Genomic DNA, 25,096 nt, shown 5'->3' with positions numbered 1-25,096 from the left:
CCTTCACTGCCTATTTTCCAAACTCAATAAGAATAATATTTATTTTATAACAGATTATAAGTACATTATTTATTTATTTAAAAAGATAGGCATAGACATTCAACTGGATCCAGGACATTATTATTTTTTCTTTCTTTTAAGTCAAATCATATGTTTTTTGCCTTTCATATAATACTCACTTTTCTGCTAACCTGTTGATTTCTTTCTAATCACATTGTTTTGGTTTCTTCTCCTGCTTATTTCTTCACTTTGCTGCTCAGTTACATTTAGTATTTAATTTAAAGGAGAAATAACTTCTTACCATACCAGAGACTGACACTGAAGTACTGGCAATAATAAATACTCTAAAATGAAGCACAACCTGCTTCTGCTTTTCCTTCTGGCAACAAAGATCAGTAAGTAAATTCTACCTTTTAAAAAGACTTATATGAGCAAGAATCTATAATATATTATATCTTATGTCCAGTCATAATTCAGCCTACTGGATTTTCAGCTATTTCTGTGTATTTGGTATTAAAGCTACACTTTGGGCAGAATTCATCATTTGTGACCTTAGATATCTCAAAATTAAGCTACTCCAGACTACTTATGTAGGCACTCCTATAGGCAGGAAGGAGAGAAACTTCCACAGTGACTCATCCCATTTGAGGATGCCTGAGATCCCCCTTTTTGGTGTCCAAGAAAGTAAAATGAATCATCCTCTGAAGCAGACAGCTTAGGATAGGAACTTATCTTTAGTCAGCTAAGGTTGGGTGAAACAAATTTCAGCCTTATGTTGAAGCGCTTAATACACAAAATATTGCTTAACTAAAGAGAAAAAAATTCTTATTCAAACAACTTCATGTTGTAATAGAACAGAATTTTCATCTTGACCTTTCTATTTCTTACCAGCATTAACTGTTTCTGTTGCTCTTCAAACACAGTTCAAAAGTTTTACATATGGTTTTTACTATTCTAATGTTTATCTGCTAGATGCAAGTAAACACACTAAACCACTGCAGTTTAAGGTTGTGCAGATGGTTAGTGAATCAGAAGACTGCAAAAGAGATGTATTACCAGAAACACGAGAGGGAGAACTCTAATATCTCTGACAACACTGACAAGTCAGGAAAGAGACTTGAATATTAACAAGTAATTTCACTTTAATCTTTTTAACAAATTAAAGGCTTCCCAATTTGTTCTTAATCAGCTTGTACCACAAGTAGTTGTGATATTTTAAAGAAGCACATGGGTTGGCAGCTCTTCTCAACCCTGCTGTTTTAATCCACACTGTTCCTATCAATATTAGGCTCTTACAGAAAGTCTCATACAATATAGCTATTGAACTTTCTTCACTAGGACTGTTACAGCAGCTGTTAGTCACTCTATAATGTATTTTGCAATCAGCTAAATCAACAAAGTATTTTTAACAATGAACGGTTCAGAACTGACAGATCTACTTTCTTGTTCACAACTGCTTATCACAGCAGAGATATCACGTATGTTTGCCAGGTGCTTCCTATAGTTAGGATACCTTCACAGAAGCCGCTCACAAAAGATAAGGTCATAAAAGAGATGAAAAATGTGCAAGCTTCATACACTCATGGTTTTATCATCAGACAAAATAGCTTTGGGTGAAGGACTGTACCAGTCACAAACAGCACAGAGCAGCTTCTATTAGAGTGAGAGAACATTAGAAGTTAGAAATTCAGTTTTTGCTCATTCTTCCTGCCTGCATTAATGTAAACTTAAATTGTCAGAACAATAATAAAGCTGTTCAGAGTAAAACATCACTTCTCAATTGTATCAATTCAGAAATAAATTGTTATTAAATCTGTAGTACTGCCAATTTAAAACCAAACTCGATGAAGGGAGTCACTAAGATTAGACTAATTCAGCAAAGAACATAAACTTTATATGTTAACAGGCCAGTGCAACTGGTCATGAAGGGGAAGGATTTCCTGGGGATCTGTGGGAAAGGGGGTCTTATCTTCTTTCTGCTAAAACCTACAGCAGCAGCAAGTACAGAACTAATCGATGAAAGATTCTGAGACTGTACATATGAACTAGATGCCAGAACTCCAGATATTATAAAATAGCATTCAAAAATTCCTTTTTGTTATTTGCTTTATGACAGTGCCTAGAACCAATAAGACAGCTTACACACACTGATAATCTTGCTCTTGAACCCTAAATAAAACACTGTAAGATAAGAATCATTGCCAGGAAGCTCTCCTCAGAAGCAACATTCATGTAACTTTGAAACAAACCATTTACAACTTAAAATACAAATGCAATATCCTTAATTCACTCAAGGTTACTTCCTTTTTGGCAGTACTCACTATTCTTAAGAATATCAGTGACATCTAACAGGACTTAACTGTCCCTGTGAATTAATCTTTTCTTAAAGTTTTCTACAGAAGTCTCTAATTTTAATGGCAATGCAACTTTTCTGCACATATTAAAAATTCTGGGTATATAATACATATAAATAATGCAAAATGAATCTTTAAATATGATTTTGGTATGAAAACTCTGAGAAGAATGATACTAAATAAATCAGGATGTTTCCATACTTTGCCATATTTGGTATCTGGTGGGAGAAAAAGGTAAACCATTTCAGTGGCTATAGTGCCATGCAAATGGATTTATTCTACAAGCCTTGCAAGGCCAGAGAGACAGAGGCAGAGGCAGAGGCAGAGATGTGGTGCTATCACTACCAGACTCTGTCATCACTTCATCTGATGTATATCAGACATAGTTTCAGTGAATCCTGCCAAAATCAGCTGAGACAATCTACAAATACAGTAAGTCTGAGCAAAGTTGGACCCTCAGATGAACGATTTGGTAACATAGATGAAAGAAATCACTGCTTGTTCATATTAATCTGATACTTTTTATTTCCATTAAGTCAGTCATCTCAATACTTTGCTTATTTGCATGCAATTATTGTTTTCTGTCATGCTAATAAAAACTTGTAATTTCTCCCACAATAAATATAATTTGTAAATTTGGAATAGCTGTATTTTTTTAGGTGTCCTAAGCACTCTTAAAATTATCAAGCAAATGTCAGAAATAATTCACTGTCTCTAACCTAACTTTTAGGAAAGGTCTTTGAACACATATCAGTGAATACCTGCACATGTGCAAGTTTCAACTCTTCAAAAATAGCAATACATAAACTATTTTGGTTCATATTAAGATGACCACTTTCCTTAACAAAATGACATCTTACCACAATATTTCAGCACACTGAGCATGTTAAAAAAGTGTCAATTGTTTCTAACCATCTATGGCACTTTCCTCCTGGGATAGCACACTTCTGTGGAACAATTTCATCAAGACCAAGCCTGGCCTTCCTTTTCCTCTAGATGTTTGTTATGTTCTCACTATTGCACTATTTGCTTTTGAAGTCCTGTCAAGACAAGGATACCTCATTCAAATGCATTTCTTGCAGAACAGTACAAGTGTTCTCTAAATTGTAATCCAGACTTACTATTATTAATGAGTTTTATATTCATCCTATTATATATGGCGTGACTCTTGTGGCACCAGTACTACAAATATCATTCAGATATACAGGGTACCCAAAAGCTTCTATAATTATAAAGGAAAAAAAAAAAAGTTTTCCACCTCTTCAGTCTTTTCCCATTAAAACTTCAAATACAAGAACGCAGTCAAATACCAGTCTGGGGTTCAAACTTACACAGCTCTAGACACTTTATTAGAAAAGCAGTAGAAGCACATTTTTAAAGATATTGAGACCCCCAAACTAAGACTCTTGCCCAATAAAATTTTCAAAAGTTATTTCAATGGAAATCAACAATCCACAAGGTGTTTTTACAACACCCTGAAGCAGAGCAGAGAGACGACTTCAGAGGTACTCTAGCAAGTTTCAAACTCTAAGTTTGATGATTCATATTCTTAAAGTTCATATTTCAACAATTAAATAACAATTCTGTTCTTTGCCCACTGCAGAGATACTTCATCTAATTTTTCATCCAGCCAAGAAAATCTCATTTTATAACATGCATCTGAAATCATTATCATATACACATCCCACTTTCATGTGATTTCTACACACTGCTACATAACAAGTAGAAATATATATGTTCTTACTAAGTGAAATTTTAATTTATATTCTTGTAAACAGTTTGGTTCTCTATTTGAAATAGTCAACACTCCAGGTGCTTCAATATCAAAAGCAACCAAGTTCCCTGTCACTGGAGGTGTGTTTCTGTGCTCTTGAAACTAGATGATCCTTAAAGTCCCTTTGCAATCCAAAGCACCTATGATTTTATATATGCTGAACTATTCACAGTTTCCAAAACCAGCCTACACTTCTATGAGTTAAGGCCGAGAAAAAGACTTAGCACTCATAAATAAATGTTTCTTTTTCTGTTATCCACTGGAATCTACCAAGCAATAATATGTCTTACCAATATTTACCCAAATATGTCACAAATGTGACATTTGCTTCCTTTATTTTCTCTGATACTTATAACCTTTGTGGGTTAAATTACTGTCAATATCCTCACTGCTGACTTATATAGAACATAGCTTGTGAGGATCTCTGGTTTTTTGGACCTAGGATGACAACAATTATTCAGGAAATGTCTCAGAACTCTTAAAAAATATTCAGAATTTTTCTGTCAGGAACACGAAATTAGGAAAAAAAAAAAAAAAATTGGACCTTCATTGTGAACAAAATTAGTGACAGACACAGAATACACCTGTACCCTGTAAATACACATGTACCCTGTATGTGGTGAAATTTGTCATTTGTGCATTTCGTATTTTAAAGATTACTCTTATTAATTTGCAATGCATATTCTGTCAAATTTCAGCTCAAATTAAAGTCAATCCAAACTCAAGTTTTTTGACTTTCTAGAGGACATTACACTGCTTCTTGTAACCAAATAATCCTTTTCTTCATAGCTGTGATAGAATTCACAATTCCATTGTTCTTAAGAAAACCAAAATGTGCTGACTGAAAAGGCTGGAGTTGCCTTGATAAACTGCTTAAAATTGAGTAAGCTGTTTAAGTGCTTCAGTTTATAATTCTGTACAGTTAAAATAGTGTTTTCTATTTGTATCTGTGTATTTACTTCTTGAAACATAGCTTTCTAGTTCCTTTTGAGATATGATTTTCTACATGATGATCAATTATCTAATTTCTTGATTAAAAACTGGGTTTGCTTGTCTAACTTAGGTCAAATTTTTATCCCAAGTTGAAGTTAATACTGACATGGATTTCAGTTGGACTGAAAATATGACCTGAGAGGTTTTCATATGGATTAGCACTAAACAGAGAAGAGTATAGGACAGACAATCTTGTACCAGAAAGCGGGAAAACATGGAAACCTATCTATACTCTTAAGGAAATGGTGAAAAGCAGTCAAAACAAAAACCCCCAAACTCTGATCTTTTTTGATCTCTCCTTTCTCTTTAGCAAGAAAACAAGTGGTTCTCTGGGCTCAAGTAACAGGAAAAAAACCCCCAAAAAAACGAGAGAGCTAAAGCATAAGGCAAATGCTCATGCTCTGAAAGAAAAGGTCCTCCTTTCATCCTTCCAGAATACAGTGTAATTCTGACTTAGCACCCTTCAGAAGCTATTATCAGAGAACCCCTTCATCATCTGATAAAAAAGTATGAATGATGCACGGGATTCATTTTTTTCAGCTGAATGGGATACAGATAAATGTATTGGGACCCTTACTCTGGGAAGCATAGGGAACCAACACAGGTTCCCGTGCATGCTCCCAGGTCAGTAACAGGTAACTACTGTGTTTTTGGATGGAGTAGCATTGTGAGGTCTTATGCAGATCCTGGATATTCCAGGAGATGAAAATACATCATCCAACATACATCCCCTCTCTGGCCCTTGCTTACCAAAACGAGTTAATGTGTCTTTCATTTACTTGGAAAGCCTACATAAACAAAATTTAATTAAAGTAAATACATATATATTTATATAATAAATACAGGAATATATGCTCCAGAACAGAAGTATTGCCAGTGAAAGATAATGTAAGGCACAGTGCGGGGGGGTGACTGGTGCCAAGCAAAGCCGAGGGCTGTGCAATCACCTCTATCAGTGCTCTATCAGTGTCTACACTCCAGCCAAATCCAGAGAAAACAAGGAGTCAAAGATTCAGGTCAATAAGCTTATAGGCGATTTGCACAAACAGCTCCTCCAGCAAGGTAAAAAACAAAGTCATATTGGCTTTTCTTTTTTATTCCTTCTCTTTGAACTCCCTGGTCCAAACACACCCTGGAAATGTCAGTGTTATATGCAGGAATTTAAAGAGCTGAGCTTCTTAATCCCGTTAAGAAATAAGAACAAAGTTGCCTGTAAAGATCTCCTTATTGAGCTCAAAGTGATTATGGTATAGCTGCCTTACGCTGATCCTACTTCCACTTGCTACAGCAAAAGAGGTAGAAATTTGTCATGAAATCCATTACTGAAAAGGAAAGAAACATTATTGACTAAAAGGTTCGTGGTTAGAAAAAGAAAAAGAATTGAAAAAAATAAAGAAAAGAAAAAAAGGCATAAATCTACTTTTTATCCAGACAGAAAATAGCAAGCATATTGTTAGTCATTACATGCCTAACATGAAAGAAGCAAAGAATATTTACAGAGATGCACATGGGAATATACATAGAAAGTCATACTCCAGAGGAAAAAGGGACACATAGAAGTAATTTTCAGCATGTTAAGAGTTTGTCTGGCATTACAGATGGTAGTATGATAGCTCTGCATATGAAATACGAAGGGAAAGATTAATGCACAGAAGAACTTAGCTCTGTATATGCTTTTTTCTTATATGAAGAATAACATCGCAGCTGTTTCCCTGAATCTCAAGCCTGGCTGCACAATCAGGTCACATGGTTTAACATAAAAAATTCCAGTCCTAAGCTGGTCTGGCAGACAAGTGACAAAATACTGTACATGAGCAGAAAACCTGGATTAGGTTCTGAGCTCATCTCCTCCTGCCCAAGCAGAATATGTGAATATAGAAGCAGATATACTCTCAGTAAGCAGAAGCCCATACATTCCCTTAGTTCTCCTGTTGTTGACTGAGAATTATATATGTTTCAGACAGCAGTGGATTCCACTAATAACAATAATCAATGTATAGGGAATCACAATAACACATCATCACCCTGATTTGCTATAGCACAAAGCAGTCTGTGTTATAGATCTTAAAAGCATTGCAACACGAAAAAATCAGACTTGATCCTCTATTATGTATGCCCCATATCTTCCTATGTCACTCACCAGAGCACAGTTTACAGTGGAGAAACATAACCCATTTGCTTTCAAGTCTGCCACCAGTAGTGTTAAGACCACTGACTCTTCTTTCACTGAGGGCTGGTGCCAATGGTGCCTTGTGATAGAGCAACTGTGGGAAGCCTCCAACATGAGGAACAATCACAGTAGCTGTGCCACAAGCAAGGAAAAGCTCATCAACAAAATTTTCCTTGGAATCATGGCAGCAAGGAATGCATGTCTTTTTTCTCTATCAGATATATATACATCCATCAGATATTCCTCCATTTGCCTCTCTTCTGGAAAAGGTCCTCCATTTTCTCTTTTGATCATAGTCCTTCCTCCATTTTCTTCTTTTCCCTCTTGCTCTCAACACAGCTACTTAACTATCTACTAATCTCAAATGATCTCTCTCACTGCTCAAGATAACTTACTCTTTGAAAGTTAATAACTCAACTGTATATTTCTGCTAAGAAAGTCACAAGGAACTGTAATTTGTTTAGCCAGTTCCTGCCCTTAAGAAATAGCCAAGGCTGCCATTCTTCTTGCTCTTTAAAGAGAGGAAGAGGTGTCACCTCCAAGCCAGCACAGCAAACTTTCTAATTAAAATTTGACAAAATTTTATTATTTTTTCCTAAGAGACTCTAGGCAGGATGACACATATCAGAGACTTAAAAAAAAAAACAAATAATTATAAACTATTTCATAATCTAAATGTACTTGATTTAGCACTTCGATTTTCATCCCCTGGCCTCCAGCTTCTTGGGTTTTGTACTGTTCTGTTGTCTGTACTCCCTTTTCCTATCTTGCCTTCTGCCTTTATTAGCTCTATCATGCCTCCAACTCACTTTTCTTCTCTGTCACCAACACTTCACTCTCTCACTCCTGCCTTAAAAAACAAAAATTAAACTATCTCCTATCTTCCATATAAGTCTGTCTCTCTTATGCGTGGGAGACAGACCGCTTAACCCATATAGAGACTACCTTTGTTAGTAGAAGAAATACTGGTGCTTTTTCAATGAATCTTCTAGAACAGAATTTAATATGAATTAATCTTAAACTGATACAGACTCTGATTCCAGATATCCACTATCTGGATATTAAAAAAATCTTCAGCATAAGAGGTTCCAGGTAAATACAGGCTTTGTGTGGACAGCATCATCAGATACCCTCTTTATCTGCAGTGCAGAAATCTGCAGTAACTAAAAACAAACAGCAATTTTCAAAGACCACAAACTGACAAAACGTAATGCATTATCTCCATGGCTACCTCCTACCAAATTTTTTCATTCTACTTCAAAAATGGAGACCAGTGCAGCTTCACAGTGGAAGAGCACTGTAACAGTTTTGTTATTATTATTATTATTGCTGTTTTCAAACTATCCTCTTTCCCCTAATCTCATTGTCTACATGGCAAGTAAATCAAAGCAATTGCCATCTTTTTTGAGGCTCCTCTAAAATATTCATTCTGGGATGGGAAACTTCGTCCAAAAAGTAAAAATTCACAGTTGCAAGCTTAAAGCTAACCCTGATGAATGGAAGGGTTCTAATTTCTGTTTTTACTTTTAGTATTTACATGCTTAAACACTATTAACTTCTTCATATTTGAGTGTAAATGAAGAATACAGATGAATAATTCACATGTAGCAAAGTTACATGTGATTTGGTGGTGTTGCAAAAGTGTCGAAGGAGGTGGTTTCCAGATTCCTGGTCATAAAAGCTATCAATGAATAAATAAAGTGAAAAATAATAGCCAAAAGTCATAACTTGAAAACAGAGATGTTGTAAAATGACATGTAGCTCGATCAGTGTGATTAATTTGCTTCACACTTTGCAGAAGCTTTCACTTTTGTCTTCTAATTTCAGCAACTATTCTGCTGAACCAAACTCACAAACCCAAATTAATGCAGGAATGACAAGTATGGCTTTATAAAGGTAGTTGTTTGCTGTTTAGATTATAAGAGACTGTTCTCTGCTAAAATATGACCAGGCATAGTTTGACAAGAAAATCCAGTCAAACAGCCAGTCATCAAGTTGTGAACTTGTACATCCTTCTGCTTTCATTCAACTGATTGAATTATGAGTTCAGTAAGTCTCTGCATTCAGTGCATATTTTGGACAGGTAAAAGCCTCTGATTTTATGTGATGCATGGATTTAAATACCTGGGGAATAAAAATAATATACCAAAGGTGAAGCCCCACACACACCTCCTCCCCAACAGCTGTGCCATTTGTTGCCCTTGTCTCTTGATTCCTGCAGGAAGCCCCACTACTAATTTATCCTCTAGGAAAAATTCCCAAGGTATCCATGACAGATGAATATCTATATAAAATAAAATCCCATTACTTCAGAGAATGTTTAATGGTCCATGCTAACAAGAAGAGAATGTAGAGATATCATAAAGGATTCCTATGGCAATTCTGGTATTTTTTGGGAAAAAGAAGCTCGTCACATGAAAAAACAAAGTTCTACACTTATTTTTCCTCCTTTGAAGATATCTGTGGTTTACAGGCTGCCAGTACTGTCAAAGCAAAAAACAAAAGCCAGAAAGTTATGCCCTAAAAACAGATATTAGAATGCACCGATTTGCTCACTAACCTATTTTGTACGTATCTTATTTTCAAGATCTTATTTGTGATGCAAAGAAAAATTATTTTTAGGAAAAAATGTTTATTTCTCATAGCTTTTTTTAATTTCGATACTGGAGCACTACAAAGGAAATGTGTTATGGATGACTATCAGATGCATGACAAAAATAATGAGAATATGTCTCACTTTTGGTAGTTATATAATACAGGCACAAACCCTTGCACTAAGAAATGGGTACAAAATAAATGTATTTGCTTTCCAAATTAGTTTTTTCTTTTGGGTTTTATCCTCAGAAAAACATACATGGTCTCATGCTAACGACACTTAATATGTGACATTATAGAAGCAGGACATTCAACAGAAGCTGAGACATTATTAAAAACAGTACATTTCTAAGTCTCCCATCCTCTTGCAGGATATTGTCAACTTACTTCAAAGTGGGACCTTCTGTCACACTGTGCCAGCTGGAAGTAGATTAGGGGCTTTATGTGCCCCTTCATCCTCAAAAATTTCCTTTTTCAGCTTTTCTTCTGCACTGGTTGCAGTGGATAGGTTTAAGATTCTTTTATAACTACAACATGCTTGGAAAAAGAACTGCTGGGGTGTCAAAAGGTATTCAGCTTGAAGGATTAGCAGATGTCCTTAATAACACATATGATAACCAAGATTCAGATTTAAATGTATTTTCATTTAGTTCCTGATCTAGTTTAATACAATGGCCTGGATGAATTGTCTTCCTGAAAGATAAGTGCCAAGATAACTTGCAACTAAACACGAATTTCTAATACTGATTGCTATAAACAAATAAAAATCATATATTTTTCTGAATTTCACCCAAACTGGTAGTATTTCCACTGGTGGGCTCTGGAAATGCAGCAAGCATTTCAGAGAAAACTACATCAAACATATGAACTGATAGTGGCATTTAGTTTCCCACTGATGGCAGAAGGAACTCAAGAGATGTCAGTATAACAACTATGCGAACAGTGGTTTAAGTAAGTTTTTAGTAAGGCCAGTAACACAACCTTTTTCTCCTGAGGAAAATGGTGTCTGAGAGTGTGTCTAAATGCACACTGAGTAACTGCAGTATTTGTGTACAGCACAGATATAACTCCCTCTGTTTGTAAAGCATTTCCATTCATAAACGGGTCTCCCTTACTTCACAGTAAGATTTATAGTAGCTAAACTCTAAACTAGTTGACTAGACTGTTTTGACCTCTTAGGATAGCTTAGTAAGTATCAAGAACATGTAACACAAAAAGTAAAGATTTTTTTTTTAAAGCTGTAAGCTACGTAGAAGACATCTAGAAAATATATTTTCATGCCTTCCTGCTGATGACTGAAGACTCTGTAGGAAAGACTAACATCCAGCAGTCATTACATTTTGACTATTCAAATGAATTAATTCTGCTTCATCCAAGACAGATGAAAATAATACGAACAAAGGAGCATATCGAGATATCATAAGAAAATGTATGTCAATATCTGGAAAAGAGCAGAAAGACAGAGAAATCATAGATATCAAAATGCCTGAGAGGGTTGTGGAATAATAGAAGAACATCACCACAACAATTCCATCTATTTGATAGGCATCCTTACCTGCAGAAGACAAACGATAAAGCAATCAAGTGGAAATCTAGCAAGAAGAAGGTTAAATCAATGTTCTGCATAACATTTTCTGTCAGCTGAATGGAAAAGAGAAGAACCTTGCAGAATGAACACTGGGTAAGAATGAATTGATATGGCTTATGTTAAAATACTTCAATAATTCACAAGTACAAATGCATCAAAAAGGAACCTGTAACTTTAAAAGTTATCCTTTCACAAATCACTAGTTTTCTACTGTGCATAATAAGTTCTATAATATTCTTTTTTAATCCTAGAATCTACAGACACAATCCATTTTTCTAGCAATGTTTCCTTGGCAAAGAAGCAATGAACAGACATGCTGCATTGCTGGCTTTGGATCTGATAATATTTGACTTCTGAGACCTGTTCTCTACAGTTAGATACATAGAAAATAACATTACTGAAGGAAAACATTGAAGGCAAGATGATTCACCTCCCTGAGAAGTACATCTTCCAACACATTTAAATATTTACCTCTTGCTAGAGTAAGCTCCACATGTGACTCCTTTTCCTAATTTTTAAGGTACTATGTTATTACAAGTTTATGCACATCTTAAAACAAAATATCAACCAAATGGACAAAGTTTGGGCAGTATTCACTCAAGTGGTGGGCTACAATGATTACCTTTATTACAAAAGTATTCCACTTCTTCACAGCTCAGATTTTCAGGCTCAAACTCTGCAGAAAAGCTTTCCTCCAACGGAAAGTCTTCTTTTGAGATAGTATCATTTTCCTCAGACAGGCACTCTTCTTCTTCATCCTCAATGGCATCCTCAAGGGGCCCTTTAAAAAGAATCAGGAACACTGTGGCAAAACCATCTAACAGGACAAAGTGATAAAAACCCTTAGTGAACTTATAACTGGAGGCCTTTAGCTAGTTTTTTCTTCCACAGCTGTGTTCATAATTTATTAGAATTGGGCAAAGAGCATTTTGAGGAAACTGAGATTGAAAGTGACTGTTTTCCTGATGACTGTAAATCAGAATATGTAAAATGGTATTAATAATATGTATTAATAATACTCACACATGTTGTTGTTTTGTGGGGGTTTTTTTCCATTATTCATTGGGGTCTTGTATTAAACACAAAGTTTTAACAATGAAAATCAAAGCTGTGTTTGTAAAACCATGTAAACACTGAAGAGCCTTCTCTTGTCTGTTAGTCATTGTTTTTTGATGCAGTACTTAATAAGTTTCCTTTACAGGCTTCATTTCTTGAGTTAGAAGTACTGACAAAAGTGAATTACTACAAAGGTACCAACAGTATAAATTTCTGTTTATTCTGTTATTTTACTTCAACCAGCTCCTAATAGTGTTTTAAAAGAGCTTTGTGTTATCTGTATTTATTCATTTGCATTTATTTGTTTATTTGTTTATTCTTTAACTGACTGCCAGTCAAAGGATGGGACTCAGACATTCATTTCATTTTCCAGAGGCCAAACAACCATTGTGGTAAACTGCTACAGAAACGTAAGGCAGTTAGAAAAGCAGGGCACAACTCTGAATTTGATATGGTAGCCTGAGATCTTTGATTCTTCTTCTAATAACCAAGACATACCACTGCTACAGCTTCTCTAGATGAATCAGTCCCTGACAGATCAGTTATACATAGAACCGAGTCTAACAATTGGAACACACTTAAAAATTCTTCCTTCTTATATGCTCATCCTTCACAGTCATTGGTTAACTGTAACTATTTGCTCAAGATGTAGCCTGTGGAGGTGTAGAATTTTAACCTAGATTTAAATAGAGATTTGAAATAACTGAACATATTTTAATTTAACTAAGATTTTATTAAATGTCAGTATGTTTCAAAATCCATCTCATGGCTGGATTTCCAAAGACAGATTTCATTATACATGGTTGAGACTTGAAAAAAATTACATACTTCACTCTCCAATAGAAAGCACAGCCTCATTTATAATAGACTTGAGTATTTCTTCCTCAAAATGAAAGCTAGCTAGCTAATGAAAATAAAAATTAATTTGTGTTTATATAATAGTTTTCCAGCATTAAATATACTATTCCTACATAATCTATCATGCTGAGATATAATACAGAACTGATTCTGATGCATCCAATAAAAGAGAAGGTATAAATTTTTTAAAAAGAAATCAAATATTGACTAGATTCTACTTTTATGTAATTTATTATGAGCCAGTGACAACCTGCATTTAATAAAACAGCAAAATTAACTTTAGGTTAGGTGATATAATTCTTGATTCAGAGAAATATGATGGTTACTTTTCATTAAAACTGATAGAGATTCCCAGCTGAGATTCTATACATTAATATAGTTTATTGTCTTTCATAAAAATACAACTATTTGTTCCAGATGAGAATCTGAGCAAATGAACCCACTTTTCTGGACACATACCCCCCCAAAATTCAACAATATATACTTTATTTTCATTCAACAATATATATTTTGAAATAAGGGTTTATTATCAGGACTGAATTCTTACTGTCAAAATATCCATTAGTTCTAATTGCATTTTCTAGCCATGTTGGGAAAAATCCAGCTGCTGCATATGCACAAGGAGTGAAGAGTTGATATTGAGCACTGAATGGAGAACCAAGCAGTAGCACACAGTGGGCCAGTGACTGCAGCAAGCTGCAGGCATCTTGGGCACCTTACATGTGTCTAGATTCATGGCAGAAATAAAAACACAAGGACTTCTGAACAAACTATCACAAAACACTACAAAGTGGCATTGCCTCTAGAGCCATTTATTGCTGTGTATTTCTGGCAACATCTGGATAAATAAACTAGGAAGGAGAAACAGAGTGAAACAAAAAATACACAATTTTAGGGAACTGTAAGTTTTTTACGTGTCCAGATGGATAAATACCATGTTTTGCGTCATTCCAAAAGCAGCCATATGCCTTTAATAAATTTTCCAAATATTTAAAATTTTGGGGAAAAAATGTAAACTTCAGCCAACATTTCAGTGAAAGTCAATTTTCTGCTGACTCACTGGTTCTTTGTCATTTGACCTTTTCAGTGTTTTGCAAAATATAGCAAAAGCAATATATCTGCAAGTAATCCAACTGTCATCTGTACATGACATTTAGGTTTGTTTGAGCATGTCACCAGCATGCAATCAGCAAGCTAGTAATCACCATATGATAAAAATAAACAGAAGTCCAGTTGGAATGCTTTAATTTGCAGAAGTAATGGAAAGTGACACGTTATAATTTCCATTGACACTTCAATCTCTAAAAAGGCAGAAGAAAAACAAAGTTCAAGGTTCAAACCGCTGCTATTTTGTGGATTGGGACTTTATTTTTTTAACAAATCTCAGGCTAAAACGTAATCTTTGGAAATGTTTCCAGAGGTATATCCTAGGTACGAACAACTATGTAACATTTCCTGAAGTTACATGTCCAGGCATTTGAAAACACACATGTAAATGCTGTAACCTCCAAATGAGATCAGAGGTGAGCATGCACCTATACTGGCTTTTGCTTTGTGTATGTCAACCCACATTAAAAAAACCAGTGGTGTTACCACAGCCACATACAGGCACACGTAAGAGCTTTATGAGCCAGTTCACCTCAGGGGCTGACATCAGATGCTGCACTGCAAAAGACAGTATGAATTTTGGTGAAATTGAGGGTTCAGTGCATTAATACTTCTCTAGGTTTCAGGCTGCTGCTGCCTTGTCTAATTCACCCATCTACAATGCGATCCTTGGGAAAAATTGCCATATTCATGTTGAGTCATCTTTTTTTTAAGTGTGCAAATACAGTCAGCTCATACCCAGAGCTATAAACTGATAACTTTAATTTTACCGATAACTTCAACTAAAGAGTTCAACACGAGTAAGGCCAGCTCAGAAAAATAACAGCAAAATTAAGTATTTCTTGGTTGATAGTTTCATGGGAACTGAAATTTCAGTGCCTGATTTCTGCAACTATTTTTAATTATCACTCAAACACAGAGCAGGGTAAAGACAACAGTAAAATCAAAAGCTAATTCCTAGGAAGTATAAGAAGATTAAATTCTCTATTCTTGGCTACTCCATTGAGTTACCTGGACACAAACAGACAATAAATAAAAATAGATTTTCAGAATCTCACAACAAGCATTGTATGCAATTACACATTCTTGACTAATGGAAACACATAAGTTCTGATGTTTGCCTAATTTGGCCACACGCTTCCAATAACCTCTTCCTCATGTCAGTGCATCAATTCACTGAGTGAACTAAGAATTTATTTGTTTCAAAAACAAAGAGGTCAGTTTTCAAAGTTTGCCAGCTCCTCTGTCTAGGTAACAACCTACATAGCATCTACATGTCTTCTTCCCTAAGTGGAAATACTTAAAGATCCAGAGTCATATAGACAAAATAAGCCTTTAAAACTTACAGTTACTTTCAACTGTCCTCTGTGACAGTGCCTCTGTTTTCCTCAGTGTTATTCTGCTTCTTATGTTCCACATTTCAAGTGCAGCTTGAGCAGTTCCTTTATTACTACTGCGTTTCTTTTAGGCTTTTTGAGTCAATTTTATAGTATTACACTCACTACCTATTACTGCCTATTACACTTACTACCTATTATACTTACTACCTATTACCTATTACTGCACAATTATGGCACAATATGTACTGTGTCTGTTTTCATTTCAACTGGAACAGGTCAGGCTCCCATCTCAGTTTTGCCAAAAAACATTTTTCAGTAACTGCTGACTAAGCCTGACATTACAGCCTATAACTAACATTGTGACGCAGCATCACAAATTCAAGTAATTCCTACTACTGAAATTCATGTATGTGTCACGGTGATCTGACAATAAACAGCACTGAGATATTAGACTCTTAAATAAAACAGTAAAATAAAAAAAAATTGTTTAAAAATTCAGTTGAACAGTTAATTCTGAAGAGATAGTCTAAACTTTTGTCTTATCGTTTCAGCAATTCTGCTCTTATTAGCACTTTGTAAAAGAATGGGATGTAATACAAGGAGAAGTGAGTTTGAAATGCTTCATGGTAGCTACATCATAAGCACTTAAGAATTCCCAAATGCACCAAGTAGAAGTCCATTTCTAATCTAAAATGGGTGTAGGGAAGGCTTCCCTACTTCGTACGAGGTTTTGCGTGAAGCCCTGAAAAAAATATTTCCTTTATAAAGCCTTGTACACAACACAGGAGGGGTTTGGTAGTTTATTCAGTTGGTACTTAATCTGCTCCATGAAAATGACCATAACTCAAATATTTTTACAAATAACATGGATAAAAAGAGGCAGTAGAAAACAGTCCAGTTCGTGACAGCAATGAAGGAGTCAATGTGGTAGAAATCTGCATGGCTTAGTGGACACAGTAGTCCACTTCAAAAAATCACCACATATAATTTGATACAAATAACAGTATCTACTGAGGAGAGGCTGACGAGTGAGCTGCATGTGCCTTCATGGAGAAAATTACTTCTGATTGAGGCCACTTGGCAGCACAGTGTGGGGAAATCTGAACTGTGCTCCCTAATTTGTACCAGATTTACAGACACTCAAGCACATATTTTTTAGCCCTATTAATGTATTAAATGCTAAAAAATAAATCAATCTTTCTCAAATAGCCGTATACTTCAATATAAATGCAAACATATAGATACAAACATGCAAAGATAGCTAGCTAAGTGGCAGTCTTTATACAATGAGGAACAGATGCTACCTCAACACTTGAAAGAACATTTAGCCACATTTAGCAAGAAAAAACCCCAATATTGTAAGAATTTCAATAAAATGGAAAAGTGTGAGAATGAGCCACCAAAAAAGGGTTATCAGTCACTTCACTAAAGACACTTTCACTAAAACAAACACTTCTATGAACACAAATTTGAGCATCAGACCCCTTGAGCACGTTAGTGCTGATACAGCTATGGATGACTTTAAATTTATTGTACCATAATCAAAATGTAATAATTGAAATTCAGTAACACTAAACTGGTTAAGTAAGCTCTGTTATAATTTCTCATAGTCAAATTCATCAGACTTCTCCCAAAATGAAACCACTTAAATGTGTGCTCAAATTAAGTACATGCTTAAATACTTGCCTGCCCAGTGCTTTGACCTTAGAATCCACGTATCCTACATTGGGAAAGTATCATTGGAATAGTTATCTCATGAAAATGTTAATTGGCCAGCTTCCTTTCCACCTACTAATATTCTCCTGCATTCCCAGAGCAACAGCGTAAATCAATGCTCTTAACAAATAAAGGATACTTCAGAAATCCAACAGTACTTGACAGTGAGTGGCTGGGGGTATGTTAATGAGTATAATTAGTAGTAGCAGTATTAAATAATAAGAATTCAGATAAATCAGAGAGGCCTGAAATTCACTGGCTCATCATCATCATGCATTTTGCATGTTCTGAGTGATCTCTCCAATATTTCCTGGCAAAGCATGCCACCACACAGAGATTATCCTTAGTTTATGGTGAACATAAGTGTGTGATGCTCTCTGGTTACAGAGGGAATAGGCTCAGAAAAATCAATCCATTTGACTCCAGTTTCAACAAGAACATTTTCTTCTAAATAAAAGCAATTATATAAGTAAACTTCTAGGTAAACACTTCTTATTCACTCATATGTGGAAGACACATAGAACTTTCCACAGAACTTTTTTTCTTAGAACATTTTTGTATAAAATTCAGCCAGGTACATGAAGTCCCCCTTCCCCCCCCAAAAAAAAACCAACCCAAAACAAAACCAAAACAACCCAAAAGACAAAAAAACCCCAAAAAACCCAAAAAAAAAAAAAAAACCCCAACCAAACCCCCCCCCAAAAAAAACCCAAACACAAAACCAAGAAAAATAAAAGATAGTTCAATTTCTTTGTTTCTTTCACCTTAAATGTAGCATTAAATGTGGAGGGTGATGACACCACACATTAGTTCAGAGTTAAGTTCCTCCTGGGAAGATTTCAGCATTTCAGTTAACACTAAAGAGTGGTTGTTTCCAACCCCTATGCTTTTACAGCAGCCTGGAGACAAGTTTGACACTGATCTGAGCAGCCTCAACAGAAGCAATCCAGCTTCTCCTTCTCCAGGAGACACTACCGAAAATATACTCCTGTGTGTCTCACTGATAAGCTAGATTTCTCTTGGGCTCTGCAGAATTTTTTTGAAGTGTCCAGGCTCAAATATGTTAGACCCTATATGTTCAATCAGGGTGAAGGCATAGACTGATAAAATATATAGGAGACAAATATATGCTGTAGCAATCAGAACAAATTTTCAGTTTCTATCAAGCACTAGGACTGCCAGATACTGTTCAGTCACTACAATCTTCAAAATTACCCTGAGAAGGAGAACCTGCAGCTAGAGGTAACTAGATGAATCACAGAAAGTGAAGTATTCAACTAGTCTGCCCCTAACATCACAAATGATAATAAAAGAAAATAATAAAGTTTTCCTACTAACTCGCTTCTCCTCTAACCTGACTCAAATTTTCAGTTTTCATTGTAAAAAATACTGCCTCTCCCTTCCTCAAGAACTGAAAATATTTTAATCACATAATTTCATGAAAATAGAGAGAACTGGCCCAGTGAGGTTTCTTCAGTTTTCTGGTATATGGCAATATGAAATCTTGACAAACTGAGCACTGTAGTAGTAGCTTAAAAAATAAGCTTGCTGTGAGAAGTGGATAACTGAAGCACAAACTGGGATATGAGTTTAAAAAAACCAGTTAAATATATTTAAGAAGGTCAGTACTTGTCAAACAAACCACTCCCACTTGGAATGAAATCCTTCCCTCTTCAGTCCATTGAAATTTGTTTAGCTTAACAAAGTTATTTTTGTAATTCCTGTTAATTTTATAGCTATACCTCAGTGACACTTATGTGACCTGTGCACACTGAATCTCTCCAGTCTGTTACATAAATTGACAGAACTTCAAACTTTTTTTCCAGATCAGAAGATTGCACCAATTTGTGAATGATTCCTTCTATCTTCTCATTGTGACATCTGAGCAGAATGGACTGTTTCTCACTTTCAGGCTGGGAGAAGCTTTATGACCATGATTTAACAACCAAATTAATAGAAAAAGGAATGGAAAAGAGCTACTCTGTGGACACTAAATCCACACTAACCTGATGTAATTGATCTTAACAGCAAGAATAAAGTATAAATATAGATTTCTGTAGGGGAAAAGAAAAGAAGAAAGAACAAAAAGAAAAAAAAATTTTTTTAAACACATTAAGTTCTTCCTTCACTCACTCACTTTTAACATAAGTTGCATCAGGGGATCTGGTAGGAAGGAAACATTTTTATTAATTTTCGCCTTATCTGTAAAAAGAATGCTGATTTTTTTTTTTTCATTTGCGTTCCTTGCCTGCAGGTAGCAGACCAAGAAAATCATACAGCAGAAATTTTTCCTTTTGATTAATTTCTTTCCATGTGTTATGTTATTTCTTATATATAATTGATTTCAGGTTTTGCTCGTAGCTGTACATCTTTTTTATATCTGTACCTACTGCCTTCCTTCAATCAAGAAAGTTGAAGGAAATTACCTGAATTTTGTTAAGTTTATTAAAAAAAGAGCTCTGTGAATATTTAAATTGAGTTTTGAAATGCTAATACATGAAAGATATTAGAGAATTTTAATAGTAGGTTCAATTTGACCCACAGACTATTGTAGAAAGGGTCAAATTTTATTCAAATTATTTCTTTACAGCAAAAAATATGAACCCTTTGATTTTATAAAAGTAGATTAATATTCTTCACTGCTAAGTCTTTTGACACTTCAGTGCATGACAGCATTAACTGTGCTTGTATATAAACTTTTCAAAGACCTTCAAATATCCCAGTATTTCGGAAAGTCACTTTCATTTATCCTCTTCTCTTCTTTTCTCTTGCCATCATCCAAGAGGTCACAACAAAACTGACACTGCCTACAGTCAGTCTGCTCTTAGAGCCAGGGCCAGAATATTTCTAATAAATAAAAGTGACCATACAAGAGATACTTATATAGACATTAATAAAAACAAAACAAAACAAAACCAGTAAGAAAACATACAGCCAAGGACTTATATGCATTGGAAAATGGAAAAAGATGTGCATGGAACATGAATTGCAAAGATCATTGCAGTTAAACATCAAACCTCGATTTTCAAGTAGGTGCTCATGCTGAAATATACATTCACACTCCCTTCAATACCTTTATCTGTAAAATCACAGAGGTCCTTTTTACTGTCAAGTCTCTGTTTTGCAAGGTGGACTTTGCCTGGCTCATAGAAGTCAGAAAGGACAGATTTATCCTGCAGGTGAACCTGTGGGTTTATGTATTTTACCTCAACATGAGCACGGAAAGAATACCAAAAAAAAAGGCAAATGGTGTGTGGTACTCTTATTACATAGTGTGTACAGGCAGAACTAATCGTGACAGATCATAGTCATTTACCAAAGAGCATGGTCTTTTGCCAAAGAACAAAAGTTGTTTTAAAATATCAGTATTACGAAAGACACTTATAGAATCTTCCTCTCCTCAAATCTTTCCACTTGCTGGCTGTTTTGCTGTACCATAAAACCCTCAGGGTAGGCATCTTTCTATAAGTGTCTTTAAATACCATAAACAACAATTTTTTTCATTTTTATTTTATTTTATTTTGTTTAAGGATACAATGCATGAAGTGGTAGATTTAATATTTGTGACTTCATCTGGAATTCCTATTCCCAAGAGTAACAGTCAGTGGATTTTTTAATAGTGACTTCCTTGGTACTGTGATGCCAATATGACTGCAAAACTGGTATCAGTGAAGGATATGAATTCAGAGGCATCTTAACTGATCCCATGCCACTGTACAAAAGTAAAAGCTACAAAGTGTATTTCAATACTCTAAAGAATGAAAGAGAAGGTTATCTGGATCTTCTAGAATTAGCAACATTGTTCTGTCTTCTGACATGAAGTGATAGTAGAAGTTTCATCTTGGGAAAGGCTTTTTTTAGAAGTATTAATTATGATGTATTTATATCATTTGGAAAAATAACAGAAATAACAGTATCTGTTCTTGCTCTAGGGTAAAATGGGTAATTGAAATACAAAAAGTGATTTAAACTAGAAAAGAAGAAGGATGAGGTTTTTGCATTGGCACTTTAATTCAGAACATGCCTTTTACTATTGCATTAGAGAGTAAGAAAACAGATGTATTAAAAACAAACAAAAAAAAACCAAAAGAACAAAAAAACCCCAACAAACATACAAAAAACAACAGAAAAAAAAAACCAACAACAAAACAAACTTAAGTCATCAACTACTTTCCCACACTAAAGATTTCAAAAAGAAGCTGAAACCACATTTTGGAAACTATTAACAGGTGCTAACAAGGACTGAAGTAATTTCATGAACTGTACCACTAATTGTTCTAGCCCTGTTCTCTCTACCACAGCAAAAGAAACTGGGAGAATCAAATTTTCATAGAGATCTTGCCAAACATGAAGATATGGAGTGAGAAGACTTGCTGTTTTAGCTCTCTTAATTCTATGTACAGGGAGAGCAGCTTCACAGTAGATGTTTGGGTATTTCTGGTGCTATGAGAAGAGGCAGAATGGAGGTGACAGGGTGAGTATCCCGACACAGCATCTTACCAAAATCACAGCAGCAACACAGCCCTACCACAGTATCGCAGTGCACCAATTCTCCTCTTTTAACGAAAGCCTACAAAGCTTCAGAACCAGAGGTTTGGCATAAAGCTCTCAGAAGTGGATCTGTGATTCTTGTGGGAAATATTTTAGCATAGGAATAATTTTGCAATGGTAGCTAATCCATAGTTTTATTAAATGTAACAGAGTGAATGAGGCAAATTGCCTCTTTGCTTAGATGTATATATTATCCCTGAACCATTATTTCCACATTTTTTCCACATTATTTCCACATATTTTTGATGAATACTTTTAGACCCATAATTTCTTTCTGTATGATTCACATCTACTAAATTTCTAAATTTTGCACAACCTTTGACATTCCTGGCAATCTAATGCAATGTGCTCCATTGTACCTGGCTAATTGATACAAATACTATCCAGTTTGAGTGGATTGTTTCAGCTACATAAGTATGAAAATAATGTTTACATTTACAGGATTATTAAAAAAAAAAAAAAAACAAAAAAAAAAACCAACATGAAAAGACATCAAAGCATGGTTTTTGTAAGAAGATGGGATCTTAGTTCTGTCTTTCGCTAAAATTTCATGTTATCTTATAAAAAATAAAACATTTGATGCTCCATACAATATGAGAAGTGTCACTTATTTTTGTATCAATACAAAGTGTTTTAAAAAGCAAATGTATGAGCTATTTGGTACTTTTTTTAAAAAAATGTTCATACTGTTATCTACAGATAAGGTATTCAAAGATGTGATAATTCACTTTTCAAACAAGGGAATCTCACTCCTTTTGCACCCTACAACCAATGAAATGTATGAAAATTAAAGGTGCAAATTTTAGGAAAATGCTCAGACTATTTTCACATTGTTTTATTTTGTTTTCTCTTATATCAACCTATGAGAACACAGAATAGGCACATCCACACCAACTAATCAACACTTGTAAAACAGCATCTAGGGAACGTAGCTCCCAACAGCCCAATTAAATCCTATCTTGATTCGGGATCCAGAAATTTTTATCAAACCCTTCCTCCAGACATAACAAACTGTAATAGTGGCAGCAAGAGAGGCTTCTCTGCATGTTGTAATATCATCATGCAGGATTTCAAACACTCAAATAACACACTGCCTGCTACTCAGAAAGCCTTTCTCTACAGCATATCTCCTTTACCAAGTACTGCTATAATAAAGCAGTTTCAAACACCACACCCCAAATAGGGTAATTTTTATCTTACACACGGCAAAGCCATACTCAGAGCTTGAAGATTTTCAGTGCAATGAAGACTGTAAAAGTTCACTCTACCTTCAACTCTGAAAGAGCCCTTACTCCAAAGACAGAACTTTTCTGGCAATTACATGCAGAGTGAGTGACAGATACTGGTATTTGCTAATCACTGGTCACACTAGAGGGAAAAATGTGATGCAAGTAGGCACACTTTGAAGCCACTAATGATGCTGCTGCAGTGTATTGTATGGCCAGCATGTTCGCTACGATGAAAGAGGTACCTCACATCAAGTACATTAAGGGATCAGAGGAATATATTCTCATTACTCACTGTAATTTTACATCCCCTGTTTCAAGACAAAATACATTTTTCTCATAGAGCAAAGACACTCTATACTGTTATAGAAAATTAAGGTGCTTTTTTTCTTCTGTTTACTTAGTATTTTCTATTTTGGCATGGAGCTGTAAATATTCCTGTTCACCTTTTGATTCTAGCTGCATTTCCCCAGATGCAAACTGGTCTCGCATTCTGTACATCATCATCACACAGTTAAATCTAAAATTTAGATTTAAGGAATATGGAGTTTTTAGGTTCAGAAAACAGAAGTGATCTAGGTTGCTATTTCTCTTCAAATTAATATTGCTTTTCCCCCTGCTTTTCTAATATGAGACAAACAGAATACTGCAGAAAAAGGAGCCTGTGAAATAAAGCCCAAATTTGGTCTCTAATAACATGCTCAAAGCTACAGAGCTTCTATGTAGAATTCAGTGGCTTAGACCTCAATACAAAGTAAGCAGGGTAAAAGTGATCAATAACTCAATGGCACAGCTAGAGGAAAAACTTAAAACACAGAAGGTGATATAAGAGGCACATATGGAAAAAACCCATCATGCTTAAAGTAACTAGTAGTACTAAAGTAACAGGAAAGCAGAGAAGCCAGGCATAAGCTACACCACAAACTTCACAGTCTTTGTCTAGCAGATACATACTGGAATGAATAGCACTTTACATTAGTGAGATGCTTATAATTTGACAAATTCAATAAAAATACTACTTAATCATATGGAAGAGCTCTAGAATTATGTAATTCGTTACTTATATTCTTAGAGCTCTGAATCTGAAATAACTACAAGGAATTCATTATTTTTAATCCCATAATGGGGTTTATCAATATGCAGAACAAAACTGAAGGGTCTGAAATTAAAACTAAATCTTATCAGATTGTATGAAAGATGATTACAATATATTTTTAATGGAAACCAAATAATCTGAAAAAAGTCAGGTGAAATAAAATACAGTATTTAGCCACAACAAGCCACACATTTGGTATCAGCAGTGTCCCCCCCAGTGTAAAGCACGCCAAACCTGAGTGTACTGCAAGGGAAAATCAATGCATAGTTTCTTTTCTGTAGATAGTCAGATCTCCTTTTGCTCACTAGGTTGTCAGTTATGATAAGTTACAATAAGAACAGTTGTAGATTACAATGATGAACTATGAGATGAAATGTGTTTTATTTGTTTTTTTAAGATCTTAAAAGAGTAACAGCATTACAGCATTGATTATGTACATTGAAAATATAATAGACTACTAACCTGTGCTTCATCAGCATGTAAACCTTAAAATCACCATGAAAAATATGGCCTTTCACCATCACACCTCAGGAATACATAACACAAGCATACTGCAGTCTAGGTCACATACACAATAGGATTTATTAAAAAATATTACAATGGATTTATTAAAAAATCTTTATATATATATGTATATAAAGCAAAAGTACATTGAAGCAAACTACATCTTTT

The 25,096-nt window shown here is 35.0% G+C and overlaps 1 protein-coding gene across 2 annotated transcripts in view; it reads right to left on the bottom strand.

Annotated features, from left to right (window-relative positions):
* ZFPM2 (zinc finger protein, FOG family member 2) overlaps nt 1-25,096 on the bottom strand; it is a 304,056-nt gene that overhangs the window by 233,637 nt on the left and 45,323 nt on the right. Inside the window, exon 2 of one of the 2 annotated variants that reach the window (XM_030445147.1) lies at nt 12,097-12,255. The exons of the other annotated variant lie outside the window; for it this stretch is intronic. Within the exon in view, the coding sequence (XP_030301007.1) occupies nt 12,097-12,255 (159 nt within the window). The remainder of the gene's footprint in view (nt 1-12,096; nt 12,256-25,096) is intronic. 2 annotated transcript variants of the gene reach the window in all.

This window comes from Calypte anna, chromosome 2 (assembly GCF_003957555.1).
Source record: "Calypte anna isolate BGI_N300 chromosome 2, bCalAnn1_v1.p, whole genome shotgun sequence".
NCBI lineage: Eukaryota > Metazoa > Chordata > Aves > Apodiformes > Trochilidae > Calypte > Calypte anna.
This window is presented reverse-complemented; position numbering and strand designations above follow the sequence as displayed.